Source organism: Acanthochromis polyacanthus, chromosome 3 (genome assembly GCF_021347895.1).
Source record: "Acanthochromis polyacanthus isolate Apoly-LR-REF ecotype Palm Island chromosome 3, KAUST_Apoly_ChrSc, whole genome shotgun sequence".
Lineage (NCBI taxonomy): Eukaryota > Metazoa > Chordata > Actinopteri > Pomacentridae > Acanthochromis > Acanthochromis polyacanthus.
Genome location: NC_067115.1, coordinates 7049297 through 7069041, shown reverse-complemented (window position 1 = coordinate 7069041; position 19745 = coordinate 7049297). Strand labels below are relative to the sequence as shown.

At 38.1% G+C, this 19745-nt stretch overlaps 1 protein-coding gene and 1 long non-coding RNA gene across 2 annotated transcripts in view; one reads left to right on the top strand and one right to left on the bottom strand.

Moving 5' to 3' along the window:
- The window catches only part of sorcs3a (sortilin related VPS10 domain containing receptor 3a), a 307833-nt gene extending 289054 nt beyond the window's left edge, over positions 1–18779 (top strand). Inside the window, exons 24-27 of the mRNA XM_051945511.1 lie at positions 1608–1707; positions 4446–4551; positions 5280–5440; positions 13400–18779. Of these exons, the coding sequence (XP_051801471.1) occupies positions 1608–1707; positions 4446–4551; positions 5280–5440; positions 13400–13458 (426 nt within the window). The 3' untranslated portion in view covers positions 13459–18779. The remainder of the gene's footprint in view (positions 1–1607; positions 1708–4445; positions 4552–5279; positions 5441–13399) is intronic.
- Positions 1173–18262, bottom strand: LOC110960158 (uncharacterized). Its single transcript, XR_002596284.2, has 6 exons — positions 18142–18262; positions 14150–14201; positions 10302–10403; positions 4628–4753; positions 4417–4536; positions 1173–3467 (listed from the first exon to the last, which is right to left on the bottom strand). It is a non-coding gene; the product is annotated as an uncharacterized LOC110960158 (long non-coding RNA).
- Positions 18780–19745: the final 966 nt, after the last annotated feature.

Sequence of the window (19745 nt, the reverse complement as noted above, 5' to 3'; positions counted from 1 at the left end):
CATAAGGCTGGGTGATACAGCTGAAAAATGTATCATGATAAAATAATAATAATAATCTTTATTTATATAGCACTTTTCATACATCAGTTGTAGCACAAAGTGCTTTACAAACAGACAAATAATTAAAATAAAATGAAAGAAATGAAGACCCAAATTGGGATGAGAGAGAAATGGTCACACTCGGGCAATGTTCTTTAAATGATAAAAAGCTTTTTGGGTAATGTCCCGGATATGTAGCTCAAAACTGAGCTCTGAATCAAATAAAACCCCTAATTTTTTAGCCTGCCCACATGGATTAAAAGATAATACTTGTAGTTTGCTGACCAGTTTCTCTCTCTTGACCCCTGAACCAATGACTAAAACCTGAGTTTTGGCCTGGCTGAGCTGTAAAAAGTTGTCAGCCATCCATAATTTAATATCTAAAATACAGTTTAAAAGGGCATCGAGTGGCTGTGTGTCATCAGGAGACCAGCAACATAAAGCTGAGTGTCGTCAGCATAGCTCTGGAAATTGAAGCCGTGTCTCCTGATGACATTACCTAGTGGGAGCATATAAAGATTAAAAAGAGTAGGGCCTAAAATTGAACCCTGGGGAACACCACACCCAATGTCATAACATTGTGATAAATGATCCCCAAGGTTCACATAAAACTTTCTACCACTAAGATAAGATTCAAACCAGCTAAAAACAGTGCCTGAGATGCCAATAAAATCATGGAGTCTACTTAAAAGAATGTTGTGGTCAACAGTATCAAATGCAGCACTCAGGTCCAATAAAACTAAAACAGAGGGTAATTTGTTATCCATATTCCACCTGACGTCATTAACGATTTTGACCAGAGCAGTCTCTGTACTGTGATTTTTTTCCTAAAACCAGATTGATAAATTTCATAAATATTTCTTAAACTAATAAAATCATTTAACTGGTTTAAAACAATCTTCTCTAAAAGTTTACTTAAAAATGGCAAATTGGATACAGATCTAAAATTATCAGCTACAGCTGTATCCAAATTGCTTTTCTTCAGGAGAGGTTTTAAAATAGAGGTTTTAAAAGCAGAGGGGAACACGCCTGTCTCAAGAGAATAATTTAAAATAGTAAAATGTTACATTTCAGTTGATACTGACCATTATTGATCATTGTAATGATATATATTTCAATAAAGACCAGGGAAATATAGATTTAAGTTTATTTTAACCACTTCAGACCCTTCATAAAGGGGCACAGTCAATCATTTTAATGTGTAACCCAACTATAAAATACACACGTTAATATATTTGAAGACATACATGAAGCTAGATATGGGTAAAGCAATGATCTCAACTTTATAAAACTAACTAAATAAATACAGAAAGCAAATACACCTGGAGATGCACAAAGGGTGACTTATTTGATAACACTGGACATGGACCCCAACATCAACACCGTCAGGATCCATGTGTTATTTAGGCAGAATAACTCCTTTTAGTGTTGAGTTTGAGCTTTGAAAGTTTTCACAAAAGCGCTTTAACACTTGACAGAAAACAGAATATGAGCTCTTTAACAAAATGTTCATCAAATTGTATCATGGTACCTGCAAAACTGTAAACCCTGTTATTTGTGCTTAATAGGCATCCGACATAATCGTCAGTGCGTTGAACCAAAACCTGGTGGAGTTTGAGCTGAAGCCTGGCGTCAGGGTGATCGTGTACAACACACAGTTAACACTGGGTAAGAAACAAACATTTACTGTCAATACTGTCATTAACTTATCAACCACGATATTAACTGCTCAGGGTAATTAAATTACCCCCGAGCATTTTCTTGTTTCTTATTTTGAAGTGGCAAGAAACAGAAGTATAATGACCGTTCTTTGACAACAAGAATTTTTCTTTGGTCCACCAATTAAAATTCCTGTCAGCCTGCCTCCATCCAAAGCAAAAGGACGTAGGGGAGGGAGGGAGTTTGATTTTAAGTGGAGCTCCTTGAGACGAGGGATCTTTTATGCCCGCCATCAAAGGCTGAACATCTGTTCTATTTCTTTTACAGCCATCCAACCACAAAATGAGTGTTACACTGAGTATAATTATGTTGATTATTTAGTCCTTGAGAAAGAACAGTGTACAATTTGAGGGCAGAAGCAGAATTCAGAATTGCTTGAGAAGTCAACAACACTGTTCAGCTCTTAACTGCTTGGGAGTCAGAAGCCTGGGTGACATTCAAGATCTTCTCTTGGCAGAAATAGCAAATTGCTGTTTTTGAGCATCAAATCAGTGCTGATTCGCGGTGGCACAGTGATTGTAAATAACAATGTAAGACTGGAAAACTCTACGTTTTTATTGGCTCAGGGTTTGGTTCTTCTCAGCAACTCTTGTCCTTGCTGTGGCTGGACACCTCGTATTCGTTGCTTGGCTGGTTTCATTAGGTGCAAACAGCCATGAGACGTCTGTTGCTTCAGTTGCAAAGTATTAACAGGGTGGCATGTGCTACTCTCTAAACCAGTGGAGGTCTACCAAGCTGGATCCCTCGTAATATTTCACCTCGTGAGAAAAGTTCTAAAAAGCCTTCAAGCTTCTAGAGAAAGGTCAGCAGCACACGTGCCTCCAATTCAAGAGCAGCATGGAAACTTTAGATTTTTCCTTCAATGGCATAAGTTAATGCAATCCTCAAAAATAATGAGACAAATGTAAGTCGGACGCCTCACGAGCTAAAACCATGTAGTGTGATATTAATCATGCTGAGTGCATGTTTGGTCGGGTTCTTGCTTGACATTAATATAAATGCATTTAACCATTTCATATCCAACTGAATTTGGTGCTTCTGTCACACTTCACCAACCGGCAACAGAAACAGCAATTTCATGCTGCTGTACCTTTGTGACATTTGAGATATTGAGATATTAAAATAAGAACATCATCTCATAATGTAACACTGCTGTAGACAACATAGACAGACAGACAGACAGACAGACAGACAGACAGACAGATAGACAGATAGAAGATCACAATATCATTTCCAGAATTGGTCATAATCATTGAAGTTATGAATTTTAGAGAAAATCCAGCTTCCATACCATTCCAAATGGTCCATATTCTAGAGCGTTCTAATACACTACAAACTGAGAACAGAGGATGCAGTCATTCTCAATCAGTTACTAGTCAATGGAAAACTAGCTCAGTAAGATTGTTAGGGTCCATCACAGAGACAGAGATTTGCACATTTTTGTCCATATTCAAGTCTCTTCCATGTGTCCACAGTGCAAAGCATCATCAAAAAGTACAAGCAGTTCCACACTGACAAATCTCATAGAGCAGGTTGGAAGATAAAAGTGAGTCCTGCACTGATAAGAACGGTCGAGTCCAAGAAGAATCCAAAGATCAGCACCGAGAGCATCCTGATGAATGTGAGCAGTCCTGGTAGAAACATGTCAGTCACACACCAAACAGGACTGGTCTCCATGAATTCAGCCAACAATCTTCAACCTCAAAGACCTGGAGATCATCACAAAGAGAAACAAAATTTTAGTGGAGACATGCAGAAAAACTGTTAATAATTATTAATTCTAAGAACACAGTGTTTTATCACTTGGTTCTATTTCCAGTCAGAAGAAAGCTGTTGGTTGTAGAAAAATTCACTACGCATCGAAATTTGGCATGAGGAATGACAATTCTGAGCCTGGATCACTAATTCTAGATAGTTTGCACCATGTTTTAGTCATTTTAGATGTCCGGTCCGGTCACTTTGGTTCAAACTTACGGTAAATATCAACAGTTGTTTGACAGACTGCTCTGAAAGTTTTGTGGAATCTGACTGTCTTGATAGAGGGTAAAACCAAAAACACAAGGCTAAAAACAATAATAGCAGTCATAGTAAATAAATAAAAGGCAAAAAATCAAATAGATGATACAAATAAACAATAGAAATAATAATAAAAGATAAAAATAGACGCATGATGAGAAACATGATGAAGCAACATCAGCTACACAACTGTCTGTATAGTTTGTACGACAATAAATAAAATTGTACACTTGTAATAGTACATAGTATTTTCTACAAGATTGTTACATTTCATATTTGCATATTTCGTACTGTACCGCTGTACTTCAGGTCATTATACACCTCCTAATGACAAAAAGGGAATTGTATCCTCTTGCAAATTGTATAAATTTATTACGCTTTTCAAGACACCATCAAACCTGCTGGTGAATTTTGACTTTCAGAAGGTTAAATTGGATTTTTCTAACAACCTTACTTTTATTTATCTATCCAGGATCAGGTTGTGGTGGCAGCAGGCTAAGCACGGTTTTCCTCTTATACATTTTTATTTGCAGTGACTGTTGATGAAGTAGGCTCCAGCAACTCCCGCAACCCTAGCGAGGATTAAGCGGTATATAGAGAATGGATGGATGGATGTTGATGAAGTTAAAAATGAAGACAAACCTTCTCTGTCTCCTTCTCTGCTCCCACAGCTCCGTTGGTGGACTCGAGCCCTCGACACAGCAGCTCGGCGATACTGATGCTCCTCTCGGTGGTGTTTCTGGGCCTCGCCGTGTTCCTCATCTACAAATTCAAGAGGTGCACATCTTTGTGATTACTTCCACCTGCTGCACTTACAGCTGGAGCATGTAGAACTGCAGAACGTATCCATTACCATGTTCTCCATTATTGATGATGCCAGATGAGCCCATCAATTACAGCCCAGTTTGCTGGTTCGAGTCCCTCCAGAGGTTGCCGTCGTGCTTTTCAATCATTCCTCTGCAGACACGTGCACCAATCACTGTTAAAATGCAGGGGGGAAAACACTATTAAATGGTTTAATATGCAGTTTCTGTGCCGCGGCTCTTATTTGCTGAATAAATTATTCATACTCAGAATGAATCTCTTGAAAATGGAAAAGCTGTCATTAATTATGGATAGGAAATTTTTCCCATTAGTCTAAAGAGGATGCATTTTTCAAGAAATCTCACAGTTGACAAAACAGAACAATTAATAACCAAAATGAAAACTAATTGGAAACAAATTGGATAGTGAGTAAATAAAGATGTATATTAGGTGTTATAAATGCAGATGGGAAAGATATCAGTGTTATTGTAATTTTTGAGACCACGCTGAAGTTTCTCTTATCAGCAGCAGGAAACAGAACTATTCTCTTTGAAATTAGCTGCTGAAAACATGACTGGGGTTTGAAGAAGGCTGTGAAAATGCTGATTTCTGCCGAGAAACACTTTTTGTTTTCAGTCTAAGAGGGGATTTTATTGAAGAAAACGGTTTTCTAGCGGCTCTTTTCCCGATCTCCTCTTTAGAAAAATACCTTGGATCAACATCTACGCCGAGGTGAACCAGGAGAAGGAGCAGGAGATGATCGGCTCGGTGGGCCAAGGCGACAGCACGCCGAAAATCACGCTGAGTGAGTTCTCCACATCCAAAGAACTCATGGAGAAGGAGCTGGACGCTCGGGTCAAAAGTAGGTCAAGTTTGTATGATTACGTTGTTGTTTGACGACCTAAGACTGAAATCAGTCACTACACTCCGTATAGGGCGTTGTCCATTTTGTAGTGCTGTCTGAATGCTAAGTTATACTTGTTACACCCTATATGGTGTACTCATACTATCCCATAATAGAGTACAGCCGATGGTCACTAACCAGCAATATGTACCATCATGCATTGGGTCGGAAAATGGCAAAGGGACAAGAGTGGCATTTCCACTGATTTCTGGTTTAACAGTATTAAGATATATTTTATAGGATTAAGATGTATTTTCTAGTATTAATACATATTTTATCATATCAGGACATATTATACAATATTAAGATATATTTTCTAGCATTAACACAAATTTTATCGTATTAAGGCTTATTTTTTATAGCATTAATATGTATTTTCTAGTTCTGATACATATTTTCTAATGTTAAGATGTATTTTATGTTGTTAAGACATATTTCATAGTATTAACCCCTTGATGCCTGAATTTATGTACAAACATTTTTAAAAATTATTGATCCTATTTCCTGCATTCTAGTGTAAATTATGAGCATTTTGCTTGTTAAAATCTTATTATAGAGATAACATTAAGGGATAATAAAAAACAAAACAAAACATTGAGCTTAAAAAAATCTGAAAAAAAAAACAAAACCAGAGCAAGGGCAGGCGGTATTGAAAATGGTTCTTCATGTCAAATATGGATGAAAGTTCTGTGGCTGGATGAGCACAACACATTTCAGTATTTTCCATAAATATATGCATGATTGAAATATCTCCAGCAACTACTTTGTAACATTTGTCTTGAAGCAAAAACAAAACATATCTCCATAACTTAAAATATCCATTCACTGAACAGAATTACAATCAGACACTTAACTCTCCATTAAATGTCAAAACAATCCATGTGACTCTAAAAACTCAACAGCTTTACAAACTCTAAGATTAAACTCTCCACACGGATCCAAAATAAGTTGGACTTCTACATGAGAGCTTTAATTTTTCTCCATTTACTTCCTGAAAAGGTTGGTCAAAAATTAAGACAAAAACTAATATTTTCAGCTGAACTAAAGACAGACTTTGTGATTTTTCTGCTTAAATGTTGTGTTGTTGTAAACTTACTCTTTCAAATAAATAACCTCCGAACCCCTGGAAACCAGCGTTTGTCCTGTTTTTGTGTCGCTCCTCGGCGACCCTAGACAGCCGGTCGTAATGTTTTTTGAGCAACACACCATACTATGACGTTGTTACAGTGAAGGTTCTACTATGGAACCAGTTTGACATGTTCAGGTGTTCTTTGTGTGAAAACGCAGAGATTTCAGGTATCAGAAGGTGGTTTTCAACTTTCTCTGTTAACTTTCTGCTTCAACTTTAAACTAAATTTCCTTCACTAAGCCAGCCCTCTGGACTTCCAGTAAGCTGTGTTCCTATTGGCTGTCCAGGTGGCTGCTTGGTGTCATCAGGAACACCTGAGCAGTTCAGTGTCTTCCTTGATTTGACTGTAGTCAAACATTTCCTCTGTTTCTCTTCACCATTGAACTGGGTTTGGGTCTGTTGCTTTAGTTTGTTCTTTAGGCGTTGGCTTGCAGCTTCCAGCAGTAAAATCGTCTTTAATGTGTTTCTTGGTGTGTTTTAGGGCTTTGTACTGGATAGTTGTCTTGGTAAATGTGGTTCCTTAGCCATAGTTAGCACATGGTGCTAATGTGTGCAGTGAATAGTGGATTTGGTGCAGCTGAGTTGTGTCTTTATCTTGGCTGTAGTGAGTCTTTAGAGGTTTTTGGTCAGACACATTCTGTATTGTTGTTTGTGAACCAACGTTGGTTGTCCAGAAGGGAAGAGTTCCTGTCCTGATTCTCTTTTTAAAGAGCTTCTCTGGTAGGCTGGAGTAGACTGTAGTTCAAATCCTAAACTTAATAAAAATAATAGTTTAAATCACTTTTTCCAATGGAAGCAGAGCAATGCATTACAACACAAATGAATAGAAACGTTATTTTCATTCATTAATTTAGGAAAGTACACCTAGCTGGCTATGGTTCACTACCATAGCAGGCATCCATCAGATATGTTTTAATCGAACGATAGCAGTGGTGTAATCAATAATGTCAATGCAGAAAAGTTGATATTTTTGCAGATGAGCTTCCTACATAGTAATCATCGATAGTGAGGAGGGGATGAATGGAAGATTTTGGACTCATCGAATGTTTGGTTCTTTAGAGTGAAAGTCAAAGAATTGGTAAATTGTCTTTAAATCTTCTTTTAGCATTTTTAATTATTCAGAGAAGCACAAAAACAGTCCTAAAAGGGGATTAGCACAGTAAAGAACTGAGCATAGCAGCAGGCCTTCATCACTTGGTTGCAGTTTGACTTGTTTAAGACGAATATTTCGGCCCAACACGTGGTCGTGAGCGAACTGGTGCCCACTCCAAATGTATACGAAGCTGTTTTGCATCATTACTGACAGCAAAAAAGCAGCACAGGTCATCTGGTGAGCAACAGTCGGTGGATTTATTTAGCTATAGGATAGTGCTGAAGACAGTTTGGCTGCCTCTGATCTGCATCTTGATGTTCGGAGTCACTGCAGAGGATGGAAAGTTGCAGCCCGAAGCATCGAGGCTACGACTATTCAGATTCATTTCCAGTAGAAAATCTTTTTTTTTATTCCCCTCAGTGTTCATTGTTACTGTTTGCTTAAAATCTGTATTCCTGCACTATTCCTCTTATGAAATCATGTAGCACCTTGATTCAATACAGGAGGCGGCGGCTCATACTGAACAGTAAAATGTAATAATAAGAGCAGACCAAAGTGCAGCTGTGAAATACTTTGGAAAGCATATTAGATTGAATGAAGTAGAAAAAAAAGAAAGTTATATTGTAATCAAATTTATATTCGTGCTCACTGAAAGCTGGCCAGGAGGAGAGGAGGCTGTGATAACTCTGGGGACAACAGGGAAGGAAAATTATGGTTTATTTCAACCTGTTGTATTTCCAACAGTGTGTCTATTGTTGCTTTAAATGTCAGGTAATTTTGCACTCTTCACCTCCATAATGGAGATTCAGGAACACGGTCTAGTTGGACAGTAGGTATGAGCTCCCTGCAGACCTTTAAAGAAAACTGATTTTTACAGGAATCACTCTAAACCTTTATTTTTTTAGTCTGACAGAAAGGAAAAACTGAAATTAACCGCCTGAATTTTGCAAACTACAGGAAGATGAAGATCTTATAAAGAGGATTTCAAAGATTCTCTTTGAGCAGACCATTGGTAACAGTGGGAAAGAAACATATTTTTTGTGTAAATGCAGAAGAAATGTCCAGCAGAAGCTTAGGAAGGGTGGCCATGAGATGAGGGGCATCAGAGGAACACCAACATTTTCCAGAGGGACTGTCTTCCAAGTCTTGTCTTTCATTTGATTTATCACGTCCAAAAAAATACAGACAGGTTTCTAATTCATTGGACTTGTTTTGAGTGCTTCTGGACAGGTTTTCAGTCAATTATAATAACGACCGAGTCATTTTGAACAGTATTTGTGGAATTTTTGGACCAATTTTAAGATTTTTGGACAAATTCTGAGTCATTTTTGGACAGTATTTGGGTGGGTTTTTGATTATTTGGACACATTTTGAGTCATTTGAACAGGTTTGAGTAATTTTGAAGAAGTACTACTTATTCTGAACAAGTTTTCATTTGAAGTCATTTTGGACAAGTCATTAGTTGTAGTTCCACAGCTGGACTGTTTCATCCATGGACACATTCCCGACGGACGCTGTCTTTGAAGATGTCCTGCTTTGTCTTTCTATCTTGTCTTCTATTCAATTCAGCTCCTTGGCTGTGGACTGCACTGCTGATAAATATGGACAAGTTTCAAGTCAATTTGTACATGTTTCAGATAACTTTGGACCATTTTTTTAGTCATTTTGGACAGTATTTGAGTGATTTTTTTCGACAATTTTTGAGACATTTTGGACAAGTCACCAGTTTTCCTCCTCAGTGGGCAGCAGAGCAGGGAACAACGAGCTTACAGAGATGCGCTGTCTTTATTATAATTTTGTACGGCTTTTCAGTAATATTGGACATGCTTTTTGAATTTTGGACACCTTTTTATCCAATTTCAGACATTTTTGGGCAATTACAAGCCAGCAGTAAAGACAAATTCATTTCATTAGTTGGAGTTAAACAGCTGGATTCCTCTCATCTCATCTTCCATTTATGTCAGCTCCTCATCTGTGGACATTTTGAACCGGTTGTTAGTCATTTTGGACGTTTTTTGGTTAGTTTTAGACCATTTTTCTGCCTTTTTAGACACATCTACGGTTGGTTTACTCTCAGGGACTCTTGAAGTTTTTCTGTTTGATTCAGTTCTTTGTTTGTGATCTCCACATCCAATAAACACCTATCAAACTAAAATGACCTGTGACCATCCTTACAGTGATCCACCATCACCAGCTGCTTTGTTTCCTTTCAGTCAGACTCCCAACAACAAACGACGTAAAAAAAATCTGCTTTTCTGGAAACCTTCAGGGACTTCGTGCTAAACGAGTGTAAAGCACGACACGTTAGACACATTCATTGTAAATACAGCAGGTTGAAATAAGCCAGAATTTTCTTTTACAGTCTGCTTAAATGAACAGTACCCTGGGCAGTTTTGACCATTAGCAGCACGAGGGAGCAACTGATTTATTGGTACATCTGTGCTTTGATTGAATTGTTATTGGAAAGTAAACAAAGCTGAGCAGTGCTAATTAGCAAATGCAAATATCGGAAATAGAGTGCTTTTTTTAGACTGAAGAAGACAGAGAAATTAGTTCCTTATTAAAGTTAAAATGTCTTTAATAAGTGAGTTTAGCACCTTTACACTCCAGCTTGTAGTCTTCATCAGGTCATAAAACAACAAGTAGCAGCTCTCAGATGTATCACGGCTGGTCTTTTCTTGCTCTCTGCAGTTGGACAGCTGCAAGGAAGAAAGAAACGAATAGTGACTCTAAGCAAAAGGAGGCTCATCACATCACAAACATCTTCACAGATGTGCAATATTGTCAAGCTTCTCTTTTACACCTGGACTTGTAGTGGCCCTTAACTACAAGATTCAAGTGTTTGTCTTTGTTGCAGTTTCTTTAGCTCTTCTCTTCTTAGACATTTTTCTAAACTTCATACCTACTTCTTTTAGTGCAGAGACCCATTAAAAGTCCAGGTCTGAATGAAAAGCTGAAAGATGTTTCATATCCGTGACGTTGCTCTTTGTGATGGGGTACCACATCCCCTAATGGCAGGGCGGCATGGGGGTTAGCGCTGTTCCCTCACAGATAGAAGACTCCTGTTTCACGTCCCGGTCTGGGAACTCTCATTGACTCTAAATTGTCTGTAAACGTGTGAATGTGTGTGATTGTTGTAGCCCTGTGACAGACTGGTGACCTGTCCAGGTTGTAACCTGCCTTCACCCTGAGTCAGCTGGGATAGATTCCAGCCCCTCTGTGATCCTACAGAGGATAAAGCGGTGTATAGATAATGGCTGGATGAACGACAATGGCTCCGCTGTGCTTTAAATCCCATTAGTTCTAATGGATTGTGCAATGACAGTTTATCGCTGTTTGAGCTTTTGCACAAGCAGACGTCAAAGTTCACATTAGTTTAACTTTGCACACTGAACACCACCAGCAGCCCATACACAGGAGAAACTGATTTAGGACACGTTTGTGTTTGACCTCTGGACAAACACCCTATTTTAAAAGGTCCGCAGCAAAGTGGGCATGTGAGGTATTAATATTCAGGTCGCCTTTTGTAGGCTGGAGTTGTTTTTAAACAGCTCAGGTGTGTTATGTATTCCACTAAGTAGTGCTACATACCAATTAAAATGTATTAGGTGAACTAATAAGGTTTAGTTTCCACTAGGAATCTCAAAGTATCCATGGAGATACTGAATAATTTTCCTATTCTGCAATTGGCAGCATTATCGTCTAATAATCGATAACACAAACTGAGTTCAGTGGACCTTTCTCCTGCACTGATATTACCATTTTACAGAACAGACACAAGATTTAAGCCACAAATGTGAATCTGTTACACATGAACACTGTCCTCGTTGTTCCCAACTTCTCTCAAACACATCAGCTTTGACCCAATGTCATTAACCGTCACAGAAGTCTTTGTCATGGTGTCCCTTGCTAGTTAAACCCCCACAATGCTCTCTGCTTGCCAACATGAACTGCCTATAGCCTGAGTGACGCCTTGATGAAGGCTGAATTGAAACCTGCAGGGGCTAATCTGGTTGATTAAAGGCACTTTAATTTTCTTATCGATCACCAAGTCAAGCCTGTCTCTTCTAGAAAAAATGTATTTGTTTGGACACTATTGTGTTGTGTGATTAAAGTAGGGGTAGGCAGTATTTTCTTTGGGAATATCGTCATTCATGTGGCTAGACTATGACAGGAGAACTGCAGGACTGCTAAAGCAGAGCAGATTAGAGTTTATAATTAGGAACAGGGTCCAACAAAAGAGTAGGATGTGGTTGAGGACTTTCCCTGGGGTGAACAGGGGTGTTTCTATGACAGATGTGTTTATTAATCTATGTAAGAGTTCAAGTATTTAGTAGCTTTAGTACATTGGACACACAGTACTGCTGCATGTAGTCAGTGTTGCGACCATTAAAAACAAATGTCTCACAGTCATAATTGAACCATAACCATTCATCCAACCACAGCTTCACCGTTACACCAGCAGCTGGATACTGCTGGAAATTGAGCTTTTAAAATGAATAATTAGCAATAAATAAATAAAATTATGATTATTTCCTCCTGTATCTGCAGTGTTTCCTTAATTTTTTAGTGTGTTCAATAATAGATGGATCAGAAACAGATTGCAGGGGAGTGCTGCAAATTTAAATGTTCTCCATACAAAACTGATTGACTGAGGAAAATAACTCACAGATTATTGGATGATAAAAATAGAAAAGGTTTTGCTGCAGCTCTAGAAAACAAACATTCAAATTTGGACTGGAGTGAGTCAGAATTGCAGTTTTAATCGGGTGCAGTGAGTAAGAACGATCAAAACCGAAGTAAAAGGCTGAAATCAGGGTTTGGTATCAAGAACAGGTTCCCAAATTGAGATTCCAAATAACATCATTTTTCATTTCTGGGTTCCTAAACAAATTTGTTTCACTAAAAAAACAACAACAACAAAAAACAGTGGAATAAATTACAACAAGTGTCCAAGTGTGCACAGGTGTTGCCACTACTAGAGAAAAAACAAACAAACTGGTGGCTCTACATACTACAGATATTTACATTTTACAAAACTAGTTTCCATATTTGTCTCAGTTTGGCCAAAAATTCGTTTTTGCTATGCGTTTGATGGTGGCAGTTAAGTCAGTCATGGCTGTTCTGTTGTTTTCTGGAGCTCAGAATCATTTTTTTGTATATTCTCCTTAAAGCTACTGGTCATTTTTGGTGATTTTTTTTTTAACACATGTAGAATAATATGATTTGGATGAAATATCACAACTGGAACATTACATCTGGATATTTTTTTTTCCTAAAACAAAACCTAATGACAAATGAGAGAACTTCAGGAGTCGGGTTCTGATAAAACGTGCCATTTCCGTGATTTTTTTTAAACAGTAGCATGCCTTTCAAAGCTGCTGGTGGGTTTTGGGGTTCAGAGAGTTGCATGCATACAGGAAGTCACACCAGAGAAACTGTAGGTGTTTCTGGTGTTTGAGGAACGTACAGAAACATGTCAAAACTTCAATCAAGTATTAAAGCTGTCTTTGAGCTCATGCACTGAATTAAAGGCATTCTAACACAATGGGTCACTTTATAATTTCCAGTTTCAGAGCCCTGATTGGAAATGAACTACCAGGTATCACTGTCAAAGCACTTATTTGCTTTTTTGGGACCAACACTGAGCTAACTAACTTTGTTCTTGCCTTGTTTTTCTTTTGTTTCTGCTCAGGGGGAGTCGGAAATGCCTGCGAGAGCACAAGGGAGATTCCAAACTGTACCAGTGTGTGAAGCCGGAGAGTGTCGGTTCGAGTACAGAGCAAAGTTATCACAGTGTCGGGGGTTTCTCTTTTTCTGTTTTGTAATTCTCAACACTACTGATGTTAATAGTTTTCTAAGGGACCTCATTTATACAGACTTGCATGGATGTCTCGTTCAGCAAACATCCATGCAGCTAATTACTCAATGAGATCACTGTAATTACTGACAAAACTTACTGGGTTTTGTGGATGTATAAGCTACATACTGACATTCATTTGCAGAGTGAAATATCTTTCGTGGAAACCTATGATGAAGAGTTCTGTAAATTTCCTTAAGGAGTTTTGCTTTGAGAATCATTTCAGCCTATATATAGACTATAACGTCTTCAGTCAAACAGGGAATATTATTGAAATGTACAATATTATCATCTGTTCTGTTAAATGTATATATTATTAGTTTCTACATGCTTGTAGTCTGAGTACCATGGCGACGACAGAAGATCTGACAATGGTCTGTTTTTCAAAGTGTGTTAAAACATTACTTAAAGAACTTTGTTTTGCTAAGGTCCTTGACTTGTGCATGTTCTTACTGAGGACACGATTTCTGTGTTGTAGATAAGCAAGTGTTGTAAATAGTTATTTTCTAATCATTCGTCCAAAAGAGCCCAGTTGATTCCTGCTACATTCTGTTTCATTCATCGTATCTCGTAGGAAGGACTCACCTGTCAGCGCAGGTAGATTTGTTGTCGGCGGATTTGACTTCCCTCCATTGCCCTGCAAAAGGAGGGAAAACGTGTTTAATATGTTTATATTTTCATTAAACATATATGGTAAATAATCAGACATTTTTAACCACGTTCGGAAGCTGCCATCACAGCATTACATTCTGCCTTTAATGATTCTGACTTAAGCTCAGAACAAAAGCTGAATCGGTCTGAAAAAGTTCTTCTATCGTGGCGACCAGTGATCAAATTCACTTAATGCTCTACATCCTGGTGACGTTCATTCATAAGTATAAAACGTGAGTTCGTATTACTTTTTGCATAAATCCTCTAAAACACCTGCAGGCTTGTGGTTGGGTTCAGCTGCTTCTGTTTTGAACACCCTAGAAAATTTAAAAAATTAATCTCAAATTGACCTAAACCTTCAACTTTAAGTCGGTCCGTGATTTTGGTGCATCACTGAAATATTTTAACAACTTCACAAATTCATGGCGTCTCCTCGGGGTCTTCAATAAAAATGTCTCTATAACAACCGGATGGACTGACTCAACCCAGTTCAGCTGTGCTTTAGTGTATTTGCTGAATTAAAGGCTGGTGTCCTCGTAAACACAAATCAAAACAAGGCTTTTTAAACTACAAACATATTCAACAAAGTCAGGCTTGGTTTGTGTTAGATGGCTCAACAAAGCCTAAAACCCCAATCTGAGATAACTGGTACAACATTTTATTTTTTTTTTTAACTTGGCTGCATTTGAATTCACATACTTTTTACATTTTCAGTGCATGAAGCTGCCTTCATACAGTACTTACTGTTTCATGCAGTTTTTCGTACAATTAAGACAGACCACTTCCTTGTAATAACGCGCCTTTGACCACCACAGTCTGAGATGCAAAATGGCAGCTCAGGCGTGTTTATCCTTATGTGCAACACCTCGGTGTGTGTAACCTAACCGCAGAGGATTGAGGCTCAGAATGGCCAGAAAAGCATGCTGACTTGCACACTTAAAAGTCTGATATTTTGGCATGCATCTGACACTGTATTGACACATACTGACACATCTATATAGTATGGATATTAGAATGCAGCCTAAGTTTTATTCTTCAGGCTCAGTGCACTCTGGCATGAAAGCTGATGTTTGACTCGTCATGAGACTCTTCTTAAGCGCGAAATGGAACAATCCTGTTCCGCCTACTTCAGTTAAGAGCAACAGACAGAGTGGAGAGCTGTGAAGAGTGTAGAAGTGTATTATAGCAAAAGCAAAACCTACTGAAAATGGTTCAAGAGAGGAATGCTGTTAGAAAAATATTAGTCATGTGTCATTCTGCTTATTTCTAATGCCACAGATGCACATTGGGGCTCTGAAACTTTAAACTTTCATACATTGAAAGACACATTTAAGTCACATTAATGTTACTGATTGAATATCGTCTGTGATAAAGACCAATAGAATAATCCGTTTTCTAATTTGTGTTCTATCAGCTGCAGTACCAGCAGTGTAAACAGACTGAGCAGCACATTGGAACCAAATGTTAAAGCATATTTATCACCACCTGAGTATGTGTAGGTTTCTGTAGCAACTCGGCAGATACAGTTTGTCTACTGTAACTTTAACAGACTCTAATGTACTCACAGGTGCCAAAAGTGTGGCACTAACCTTAACTGGGCATTTACTTGACTGAAAGTTTGTTGGTGAGGAAAAAGAATTGGAGTTAAACAAGCAAGAGTTCCAACTTTTGCCTCCACCTTCTGGCAGTGACAGTAATTACACACTGCTACTGCTTTCTGTTTCAGACTGTAAGAAGTTTCTTTGTTATCTGAAGTAGCAGAAATTCTTCTCAGTACTTCTGTAGCAATGTTGCCAAAAAATTTTTTTTTTAAAAACTACTAAATACAAAGTTTACTCACAGCTGATTATATGTAAAAATCCTGCACTCCGGCTATCAAACCCAACTCTGAGCCTACAGAAAGCAGGTATTTTAGAGGATTAGCACTGCTTATGATACATTAAACTGACGCAGAATATCAAAAAAAAAATCAACAAATGCAGTGTTTCTTGGTGCTTTGGTGCTCACTCTGCTCCTTCTACCACAGTACAAATCACAAACGTGCAGCCAGTGACGCTGTGGCTTTCATTTGGCTAATTTATCCTGACTCGAGACAAAATAAGTTTGAAATTTCTAGTTGCAATGTGAGGTTAAAGACTGCGCTGAAGATCTGCACACTCACTCCCATCCCATTGTCTCACACCTGCTCATCATTTATACAAATTTTAAAAAATATTTACTCAGAATATGATAGGATATCAACTCAAAGAAAAGATTTATTTCACTCCAATAAAGCAGCAAGCTGTGAAAAATAGAATTTATTGGTGGCTTTAACATTTTTAGTCATATACAGGGTGACCCAAAAGTTTGGAAACAAATGAAAAGTCTATAATCCAAATAATATAATGTTATTTCAATAAATCAGTACCACAGATATATTCAGAAGAGTAACAGATTAGTGTAAAACAAACATATTTCGACATGTTCGTGTTTGTTTCTTATACAAAGTTGTGAACGTTTCCACCACCTGGTTACACTGGTATCTTCTGGAATGTACCTTCATTCATGCTTATGAAGGTTCCTCAAACTGGCCAGTAAATGTCCTCATAGTACTTTTGGATGTTTGAATAAATTAAAACCGTCAGATACTTTACCATCAAGAGTTTTGAAATCTGACACTGATGGTCTGCATTTTGAAGTTCTGCTCCAGCATACCTGTACCTTATGGTTCTACTAATTTTCTTCCGAGTTATTGCACTCGGCAAATACTATGCTTTTAAGTTATTTTATTATGCTATATCAAAAATGGGTAAAATAAGAGTGAATTCATGCACCCCCCCAACTCAAGTAGACACTGCAGTTAAACTTTGTTTCCAAACTTTTGGGTCACCCTGTAGTCTTCATTTATGAGGAGAACAGCGAAGAAATTAGGGATAGATCGATTTTCAGGATGGCAGATGATCATGGCCGAAATTTGGCATATTTCTGGTTATCAGTAATTGCGTTATTTTGACAGATAATTGATTAATTAAATTTGCTACTTCAGGTGTGATGCAGCCTCAGAAATTGTCTCTCAAGCAGAAACTGCCAAAACTGAACAAGAAACACAAGATGTTGCAACAAACCAGAAAATTAGCTACTCTTGCAGTCGCTAAGGCTATGCTAACGGCTAGCGGCTCAGTTACAAGGCAACCACAAATTACCCTGACACAGAGTCTGCAAAACAATAATTAATAATGCTTTAAGATCAGTGGGCAATACATGTGATAGAACATGTGAAAGATTTAGTGAAAGATTAAGAAAAGAGAGAAGAGCATTAGGTGTAACTGTAGGAAACAACCTCAGTCGATCCCACATAAACAGAGGAGAGAGTCCTCATTTAATCTTTCCTATTTCTATTTTACATATTCACTTATAGTCACCCTTGTTAATAAAGAAGCCTAGTTATGAATGACAGATTCTCTGCTGCCACATGCTGTGAAAAAATTCTATTCATCACATATCGGCTCCAAATATCAGTCATCTGCCTTTCTTGGTTACCAACAACCGCCATCAATATCAGTCCTAAAAACCCATATCCATCGATCCCTAGCAGAAAGAAAACATTCACCTCTCTTCACTAAATTAACAAACTGTGAAAAATATAACATTTTCAGTCTGTTACTGTCATCAACTCTCTCTTCCTGTTATCATCTGCTTCGTTCACAACTCAACACTTCCTGCTTTAGTTTGAAATGAGGGAGCACTGTCCTCCCAGCATGCACCTCACCACCAGCGCTGAGTGTTCGAGTCCTACAAAAAGCCAAGTGGCCTTTCGTTGACTTGCGTCACGTTTCTGATGATAATAAGAAGCTGATCTTTCCTACGATGCTCAGCCGCAGTAAACAGCGGTTGTGGGAAGACGAAACGCTGCAGAGATCCACGCTGTCACATCTCGTATGAATTACCTCGAACAGAGAGCTCTCATCTGAAACCAAACAGCCGAGCCAAGCCTCGTTACCGCAGACAGAATTCACAAAGACACTTTCTCAGCTTTGTTGTGTTCGACACGCGAGCGGTTGTTTGCTGGGCTGCATTGTGTTTGGCTGGAAGCTTTGATTGCGTCACTTTGTTCTGTCTCTTATTAGCAAAACAGGATTAGAAGGAAGAGAAGAAGAAAAATCTGAAAGTTTGAGCATCTCCAACCAAGTTTTTTTTCTGTTTGAATGGACGGCAAATACACAAAGAATCTGACTTTCCTCACAACAAAACAGACAGATTAAGCAGAGATATTTGAACTGTCACCACTGAAAGAAACTCAAGCGTTTGTCACTTTGGTCACTGGAAATTTCGTTCTCATCCAGTAGCGTAAACGCCAAATTATCCTGTAAGCACCAAGATCTCCAGAGGAAGCTGAACTTGAAAGAGATTCTTTGCATTTGTGATTTTTTTCAGAAGGCAAAAGCATTGTAATGTTCTTCAGTGCACAAAAACCTACAATGCATGCATCATCAGTAATGTTCTGTTTCATCCTTATTTCAATATTTCTACGGTAAAGAAACTGTCATTTTGAAATTGTTTCAAATAAATGTATTTTTGTACATCAGCTCTCATGTTGTCGGGGTGATGAGTTTTCTGTGAAGTCAAGAAGATATTATCTGACAAATACACAGTTTTCTGGTGACTCGGTGAACCACTTTTCACTACAGAAGCACAAGAAGCCAGGCAAGCTTCCTGTTCGTCCTCCAGTCAGAGACGATGTAAAACATGTCATGGCTCTCACATTTTTAACATAAGTAGTTTGTTTATTTCCAAGACTGAGCAGATTGAGGAGCTTGTGCACATATACTACAGGTAAATCCAGTCACGTTTGCTGTGGCAGATGGACAGAAAGAAAAAGCAAGTGCTTTCTCAGAAAGTAGTCATTTAACTGAGGACATGTTTTAGTTGCAGATGTTCACAAGTGGCCGATAAAGCAGCAAAAACCTGATTGAGAGCTGAACAGTTGTGCTTTCATATAATTGTCAAGGAAATTTAAAGCAAATTTTTGAAATGTCACAAGAACTTCAAAAAAGAAAATGTGACTTAAACTTGTTTCCATTACCCCTCTCAACCTCTAAATCCACTGTTGGGTTTGAAAGGCTGGTAATCTTTGAAATATGGCAACATTATACCATTTATTACAGCCAGAAGCTTCAAAAACAAACAACTTTCAGATTTTCAACATCTCTTAAGCATAGAATTTCTATATAATATATATGTATGTATGTAATATAAGCTTACAAAAAGTGGCATTTCAAAATCACACAAGTCTCATTTTATAATGTAGAAAAATAAACCATTTGCACCAGATTCTGTAAGAAAAAAAACCTGAGTGCTTCTCAGTGCAACTGTGAAGCCATTAGTGACTCACCTGTGACCAACAGTAACGTGACAAAAATTCTGTTCTCTGTTAACACAGAACAGAAGGGAGAGCAGTATGAGAATTAATAAAACTATAGTAGTAATTTGAAGTATCTACAGCATCATTATTTTTTCTCCAGTACTGGTAACACCTGTGGACAGGTGGGAA